We start from the raw sequence: 8,845 nt of genomic DNA on the forward strand, positions 1-8,845 counted from the left end.
GAGTGGGATGAATTAATGCACATTCACATTTAGTCTAGAACTACAGTAACATCATGTTCACACAGCGCACACAATTCCTCTGCACTTCCGATTTCTCCCAATATGGGGACAGGAGAGCTGTCAGTCAATAAATGGGAAAAAGTAACTGGCATTACTTTTTTGAAAAAGTAACTTTAAAAAGTAATGCGTTACTTTACTAGTTACTTGAAAAAAGTAATCTGATTACGTAACTCGCATTACTTGTAATGAGTTACCCCCAACACTGGTTACCACACCTCAAATATTGTTCAGATGTTGTATTCTCAACATTCATTCGTCTTAAAATGCTCTTATGTGTAGAATTAATTTCTTACGCATCTCATCCCACGAGGCTGGGGCCGTTGATAGCAGACTAATGCAGTTATTAGAGAGAGAGAGAGAGAGATTACGTGTGTGTGAATTACCTGAGTTTGTGCGTCTCTCAACAGAGTTCGGCAGCAGCGTCTCTACTAATAGAGAAACTGTAAGATTTCTTTCCGTGCATAATAAATGATAAAATGCAATTTTGTGGCAAAAACACAGAAATAATTTGTAATTTTTATCCTTTTGTTTACTATAACTATTTGCTTATTTAGTGTCGTTGTGGGTTTTGGTTCTTTTGCTGTTTTAGGCTGTAAGGATCTTTGAAATAACTTAAATCATTTGGTGAAGTGATATGAACATGTAATGCGGTCAAGACCTGCTTGGAACTACTTTAGCCGTGCGTTTCCCTGAAATTAATTGCACACCTTAGAACATTCGTCAGCCAATCAGATTCAAGCATTCAACAGCCCCATAGTATAACATGGATTATGGTATACAAGCAGCTGCGGTAATTGGATTACTTGTGAATCCTTGTGATGTTTTTATCAGCTGTTTGGACTCGAAAACTGAAACTTTTCCGAAACTGGACATTGGTTTGACTCTGCTGCAGGTTCTCCATCGCACGTCTCTCAGCAACCCTGATGGTCTGGCTGTCGATTGGGTCGGGGGTAACCTGTATTGGTGTGATAAGGGGCGGGACACTATTGAGGTGTCGAAGCTGAACGGAGCATACAGGACAATGCTGGTCAACACGGGACTGAGGGAACCCAGAGCCATAGCTGTGGACGCCCGCAATGGGTAAAGATTGAAAATACCTTAATTGCTTTCTTTCTCCATTATTGTGTTCTCATCTTCCCGTTTCTGCTAATAAGGATCATGAAGCATAAGGGTTTTCTTTGTCAGGTACCTGTACTGGTCTGACTGGGGTGATAATCCACATATCGGCCGCATTGGGATGGATGGCACCAGCAGAATTGTGATCATACAGGAAAAGTTAACCTGGCCCAACGGTCTCACTCTGGACTTCATCAATGATCGCATCTACTGGGCAGACGCCAGAGAGGACTACATTGAGTTTGCCAGCTTAGACGGATCCAACAGACATACAGGTGAAGACACAATCTCAAATATAAGCCATTCCGTGAAGGGGCCGCAGGTTATCAGAGCTGTTTTGTTTTTGTTTTTTTTGTATTCAGTATAGCAGCAGGACTGACTATAAACTCTAGTTAAGAGGACAGTATGAAGTAACTTACACTTTAACAAGTTAACCATTTTTAGCATATCTCCAGTATGAATAGTTCAAAACTAAGCAAAGCAAACTCTTCATGACTGGACAACCAGGCCAAACATCTTAGATAACGATAACTGTTATACAATCATAAAATAAAAATATATACTAAATTTTTTTAAAGAAATCTCTGATGCTTACATAGATTTTGACTTAGTTAATCAAAATACAATAGTATAGTAATATTGTGAAATATTTTTTTTACAATTTAAAATTCCAGTTCTCTATGTGAATATCTGTTAAAATGTAATTTATTCCTGTGATCAAATCTGAATTTTCAGCATCATTACTCCAGTCTTCAGTGTCACATGATCTTCAGAAATCATTCTAATATGCTGATCTGCTGCTCAAGAAACATTTCTGATTACTATCCATGTTGAAGACAGTTGTGCTGCATAATATTTTCTTTTTTTCTTTTGTGGAAATTCTGAAACTTTTTGCTAATTTTAATGCGTCATTGCTAAATAAGTATTAATCCTTACTGACCCCAAACTTTTGAACAGTAGTGCATTTAATAAATAACATATTAAATAATAATGATAAATAATTAGAAAATAACATAAAATGCATCAAATATGAATTAAAATATGAATTATTAAATTCCTACTAAGTGCTTCAGTGAATTGAGGAGAGTATTTTATGTTTGCTTGTGCAAGGTTGCTTTGTGTGTGTTATGTTTGTGTAGTTAGTAATCCCTGTGTTTGTGCTGCAGTTTTGACTCAGGACATCCCACACATATTCGCCATGACTCTGTTTGAGGAGTACATCTACTGGACAGACTGGGAGACCAAGTCCATCAACAGAGCTCATAAAACACTGGGCACCAACAAGACCTTGCTGATCAGCACCTTACACAGGCCCATGGACATCCACATCTACCACCCCTACAGACAGCCAGGGGGTCAGGACACTCTTTTACACACACTCGGAACATATTGTTCCACTGTCAAAAACCATCTTAGATGATCTTGTTTCATGCCTTGATGTTATCTTTCTTGAAATTGAAGGAGCTGTAGCTTTAACGTCATGCTCTCTTGTCTCCCATTGTAGTCACAAATCACCCGTGTCAGACAGACAATGGCGGCTGCAGTAACTTGTGTCTGCTCTCTCCGGGTGGAGGTTATAAATGTGCCTGTCCCACTAACTTCTACCTGGCCGCTGATGGGAAACAGTGCATGTCCAACTGCACCGCCAGCCAGGTGAGCACATGATACTTGAGCTTAGACTTTTAGACCCAGTCTTAAACAGAATGACATGTACTATTTCTCATTTGAAATATGTTCATCTAACATCTCTCATCAGTTTGTCTGCAAGAATGACAAGTGTATCCCGTTCTGGTGGAAGTGTGACACTGAGGACGACTGTGGCGACCGATCCGACGAGCCTGCTGACTGCCGTGAGTGATGTGGATTGTAGGAGATACATTTTCTACCTGTGGCGTAACTAACAGATGTGTAATAAAAGCACATTTGTACATATTTCTTTCAACAGCTGAGTTTAAATGCAGACCAGGTCAGTTCCAGTGTGATACTGGGATCTGTACAAACCCAGCGTACATCTGTGACGGAGACAACGACTGCCAGGATAACTCTGATGAGGCCAGCTGCGGTATGTTTCACCACACGCTATCGCTGTTTTACTTTTGCGCAAAATGTCAAAATGGATGTTGACTTTTTCTTTACTGTACTAAAGTAAATTTTTCAAATAGGTATATTTTCCTCCGAATAATTTTATTTTGGAAAATTTTTACTTCACTTTTTGCTCCCATGAATTTCATAAAAAACATATTGTTCCTTGTTATTTTGAACTGTAGAAATCGAGGCGTGATAGCATTGTTGATTCGTGAACATGCTGCTACTTTTCATTGAACCCGCTGAATCAGCTCTGATCCAATTGCAGCTCTTCTAACTATAGATAATGTTAAATGAATGCAAATCATTCCCATGCACCATCTCCTCTGCTATAGCAGTTCATACAGTATAATGATCTAATGAGATATAAAACTAGTGTATTTGCAAAACATTCTTCTTAAAATACCATATTGACCCGAATATAAGACAATATTTTTTTCTTGGAAATACATCTGAAAAAACTTTTGCTCCATGTGAAGTTTTTATATTGTTTCTACTATTTGTCACACATTTACATACATTCTGTTTTTCTTCACTTTTAAATACTATATTATATATTTTGTGAAGCAAATGAGGGATGTGCACTGGTGCGCTCGTGAAATTCCAACAGCCGGGAATTTCAATTAGGATTAGCAAATCTCCCGCTCCCTACCAAAAGAACAGACGAACTACTACTCCTCACCTGCACAAACAGGGACTTTTTAAACTCTGTTGTGGTTTGCTTCATGGAAACCTGGTTGAACAGAGCCATCCCGGACAGCGAGCTTCATCTAACGGGCTTCCAGCTGTTCAGAGCGGATCGCGTCACCGAGTTGTCAAAGAAGAAGATGTGCTGCCCAAATGTGGAAGCTTTCTTTATTAACTGTAAGCCTTTGTATTTGCGGCGGGAGTTTTCCTCATTTATTCTGGTGAGTGTGTACATTCCTCCTTACGAGTGTGTGAGCACGGCGCTAGAACAGCTGGCTGATCAGATCACACACAGAGAGCAACGTTATCCGGACTCTTTCATTATCATTCTGGGTGATTTTAATAAAGCTAATCTCACCTGCGAACTGCCTAAATACAGACAGCACATCACATGTCCCACCAGGGACAGTAATATACTGGACCATTGTTACACAGTTTTAAAGGATGCATATTACTCTGTCCCCCGAGCGGCTCTGGGACTCTTATCACTGTTTGGTTCATCTTCTACCAGCCTACAAACAGAAACCTAAATCTGCTAAGCCCATGGGCGACATTAGGGGGGGGCAAATTGTTAGTCATGGAATCCCAAGCGCTAAATACCCTCAAAGTGTTTTTGCAGCGTTGAGCAATGTAACCAATCACAGACATATCTGTTGATTTATTAAACACAATGGCCAATCAGAAACGTTTTGTCAGAATTCACTCACCGCTGAAAGCGCCGCCGTTTTTAAGTGCAGTTTTGCACACTCGTGAATCATCTCATGACCTTTCACACGGTACGCGGCAGTCGCGAGTGTCTAGTTCATTCAACAATGGGAGACATGCGGAAAGCGGCAAAACGCGGGCGGTTTCACTGGCGGCACATAGACGGAGCACAAGCGGTGCTCCTGCACCCAAAATCCTGCCGCTTCCACGGGCACGGCACTTCGCAGCAAAAGATAAAAATATTTTATCTTCTTGTGAGCGGCAGCGGCAGCTGCGTCGGTTTCAACCAATTAGTGAACAGATTACTAACAACCATGACCACATCAATACGATTTTTTTGCATTTCCAGCAAAGCCCTGCGCCTGGGATCATGTTTTATTTAGTTTTTAGTAAATGCAAAGGTAATGTTGACAATTGTAACTATGGCAACATCCGCTCCGAGACTGCAATGTGACCACCGCCTCAACTGCACAAAACGCTTCCACTACAAGAGAAAGCTATATATTATTTATTTCATATATATATATATATATATAAATGAAAAAAAAAATGTCTTGCCCCCCCTGACTCAAGAGTCAAATATTGCCCATGGCTAAGCCTGTAGTAAAAACTGTAAAGAGATGGACTAATGAAGCAGAGCGGGATTTACAAGCCTGCTTCGACCTAACTGATTGGAGTGTTTTTGAGGCTACAGCCACTGATCTGGATGAGCTCACTGGCAACATGACATCCTACATCCGTTTCTGTGAGGACATGTGTGTTCCCACCAGGATCTATTTAACATTTAACAATGACAAACCTGGGTTCAGTGCAAAACTCAAACAGCTTTGCCAGGCCAAAGAAGACGCCTACAGGAGTGGGGACAAAGCTTTGTACAAACAGGCCAAATACACACTGAATAGGGAGATAAGAGTAGCTAAGAGAAGCTGCTCTAAAAAGCTGAAAAAAACAGTTCTCAAGCAATGACCCTGCATCAGTGTGGAAGGGCCTGAAAGCCATCACCAGCTACAAGACCCCGTCCTCCAGCCCTGAGGAGAATCAACTCTTAGCCGACAGTTTGAATGAGTTTTACTGCAGGTTTGAAAAGCCTGGTCTCACACCCCACACCCGCTCTGACCGTCTCACAACACAGCCATCAACACACTCCCCCTCCCTCCCCCTACTGCTTCTCAGCCTGTACTTAAGATCTGTGAAGATGATATACACAAAGACTTCAGGAAACAGGAGACAGGGAAAGCCAAAGGCCCAGATGGTGTCTCTCCAGCCTGCCTCAAAACCTATGCTGTCCAGCTGTCATCCATCTTCACACTGATCTTTCAACAGATCCCTGGAGCTGTGTGACGTCCCCTGCTGCTTCAAACGCTCCACCATCATCCCTGTACCCAATAAACCAAAAATCACGGGACTAAATGACTACAGACCTGTTGCTTTAACGTCTGTGGTCATGAAGTCATTTGAGTGACTGGTGTTGGCTTATCTGAAGGACATCACTGGACCCTTGCTGGACCCCCTGCAGTTTGCTTACCAAGCAAACAGGTCTGTGGATGATGCAGTCAACATGGGACTGCACTACATCCTGCAACATCTGGACAAACCAGGGACTTATGCAAGGATCTTGTTTGTGGACTTCAGCTCCGCTTTCAAAACCATTCAGGGCTGCGTTCTCTCCCCACTGCTCTTCTCCCTCTACACAAATGACTGCTCCTCTTGACACCAAAGTAATTTGTCTCATCCAGGACGGCGAGGAGTCGACTTACAGATTGAGCAGCTGACCTGGCTGTCTGCTGCAGTTATAACAACTTGGAGCTGAACACGCTCAAAACAGTGGAGATGATAGTACACTTCAGGAGAAACCCCCTGCACTCCCCCCACTCACCATCATGAACAGCACTGTGGCTGCAGTAGAGTCATTCAGGTTCCTGGGCACCACCATCTCTCAGGACCAGAAGTGGGATATTCACATTGACTCCATCATGACAAAGGCCCAGCAGAGGTTGTACTTCCTTCATCAACTGAAAAAGTTCAACCTGCCACAGGCGCAGATGACACAGTTTTACTCAGCTGTTATTGAGTCGGTTCTGTGCTCTTCTATAACTGTCTGGTTTTGGTCAGCCAGCAAATCAGATATAAGAAGACTGCAACAGACTGTTCGGTCAGCTGAAAGGATAGCTGATGTGCACCTGCCCAACCTTCAGGACTTGTACAACTCCAGAGTGAAGAAATGGGCAGGTAACATCATCACAGACCCCTCTCACCCCGGCCACAACCTGCTTGCACTTCTCCCTTCAGGCAGACGCTACAGATCTCTGTGCACTAGAACATCAAGCATAAAAACAGTTTTCCCCCATGCCATCTCAGCTTAAACAGCTAAATACAGAAATTACCACCTGTCTTCTGTAATTCATTTCTTAATAACTAATTATTGCCTCTCTCTCAAGTATTATGTAAATACATATACATATTTTTATTTATACAGCTGTATATACAGTAAATAATGCACAAATCTGTACATAAATCTTCTGTTCCAGATGCATATCACATTATTATCATTTATTTTTTATTTATTTTTTTTCATTAGTCTTATTTAAATATTATTTCTGTTCTCAATGTCATATATGTATGTATGTAAGTATGTTTGTATCAAGAGCTCCTAAAAAAAAAAATCCTTGTGTCTTTGTACACACTTGGCGAATAAAGCTCATTCTGATTCTGATTCTAATCTTCCTTAATTTACATAAAATTGCAAAATAAAAAATTGTTTTATCAGCCAGTACATTTTACTTTCAGTAACTTACCTTAAATTAAAAATCAAGTACTTACTCAAGTAAAATTGAAAATGAGTACTTATACTTTTATTGGAGTAACATTTTGTTATGGTATATGTACTTGTGCTCAAGTAGTTGATATTTGTACTTTGTCTACCAGTTCTTCTAATTGCATGAGACTTTCTTATGTCATTGTAAAATCTCCAGAATGATATATCCAGAATATGCACAAACGGTATTAATAATGTGCTTGTGAACTTTATGATTATTCAGATTATTGTTAATAGTAAGTACAAGTACAGTATTCATAGAACACTAGTGTCTTTTATCGTCATGTTGCTATTGCTGCTGTTTTATAAAAGCTTGACTTTGTGCCTAAGAACACTGTATCATCTGTGGTAAGACTGTACCTGAGCTGGCTCCAGTAGAGCAATAACCTTATCAATTTTAGTCCACTGATGTGTTTGTATGTGTGTTTTGCAGATATCCATGTGTGTTTGCCCAGTCAGTTTAAATGCACCAATCCCAGTCGCTGTATTCCCGGAATATTCCGCTGTAACGGCCAAGACAACTGCGGAGAAGGAGAGGATGAAAAAGACTGCCGTGAGTTTCATTATAAGACAATAAGACATAAAAATAAGACGTAAAAAGCCTTTTGTGTTTTAATAATCTCATAAAGTCATGTTGTGATTTTGATTTTAATGTGATCAATTGTAAAGCCACATGCATACATACAGTCAGTAAGATTTTATATATATATATATATATTTTTTTAAGAAATTAATACTTTTATTCAGCAAGGATGCATTAAATGGATCAAAAGTGACATAAAACTAAATTCATAATATTGCAAAATATTTATTTTCTAATGAACTGAATCAGGTATATTTGATTAGGGAGACATCCAAAGGGAACTTTAGTTTCCACGTTGGAAACTAAATGGAACAGGAACTAAACACGGAAAAACTCAACATAAAAGCAAAGACCAAAAGGAACGAAATATACTTCAAAGTAAAAGTCCTTAGAAACACAGAATACAGGTGGAATATTACAGCTAGCGCCATAAAAAAAAGAAAAGAAAGTCCAGGTCGGAGGGAAATGGTAGATCCCAGAGGGAAGGAAAGGAAGGCCAGGACATCAAAGTCAAAAGTCAAAGTCTGCTTTATTGTCAATTCTGCCACATGTACAGCACATACAGGTGCATCTCAATAACTTAGAATGTCGTGGAAAAGTTAATTTATTTCAGTAATTCAACTCAAATTGTGAAACTCGCGTATTAAATAAATTCAGTGCAAACAGACTGAAGTAGTTTAAGTCTTTGGTTCTTTTAATTGTGATGATTTTGGCTCACATTTAACAAAAACCCACCAATTCACTATCTCAACAAATTAGAATACTTCATAAGACCAATAAAAAAAAACATTTTT

At 39.9% G+C, this 8,845-nt stretch overlaps 1 protein-coding gene across 1 annotated transcript in view; it reads left to right on the forward strand.

Moving 5' to 3' along the window:
• The window catches only part of LOC107709508 (low-density lipoprotein receptor-related protein 1-like), a gene marked incomplete at its 5' end in the record, with an annotated part of 65,727 nt that overhangs the window by 24,227 nt on the left and 32,655 nt on the right, over nucleotides 1-8,845 (forward strand). The window contains 7 exons of the mRNA XM_016514001.1: nucleotides 953-1,140; nucleotides 1,246-1,451; nucleotides 2,343-2,531; nucleotides 2,681-2,829; nucleotides 2,933-3,026; nucleotides 3,122-3,238; nucleotides 7,902-8,021. Of these exons, the coding sequence (XP_016369487.1) occupies nucleotides 953-1,140; nucleotides 1,246-1,451; nucleotides 2,343-2,531; nucleotides 2,681-2,829; nucleotides 2,933-3,026; nucleotides 3,122-3,238; nucleotides 7,902-8,021 (1,063 nt within the window). The remainder of the gene's footprint in view (nucleotides 1-952; nucleotides 1,141-1,245; nucleotides 1,452-2,342; nucleotides 2,532-2,680; nucleotides 2,830-2,932; nucleotides 3,027-3,121; nucleotides 3,239-7,901; nucleotides 8,022-8,845) is intronic.

This window comes from Sinocyclocheilus rhinocerous, unplaced genomic scaffold, assembly GCF_001515625.1.
Source record: "Sinocyclocheilus rhinocerous isolate Xijiao unplaced genomic scaffold, SAMN03320098_v1.1 scaffold2371, whole genome shotgun sequence".
Taxonomy (NCBI): Eukaryota; Metazoa; Chordata; class Actinopteri; order Cypriniformes; family Cyprinidae; genus Sinocyclocheilus; species Sinocyclocheilus rhinocerous.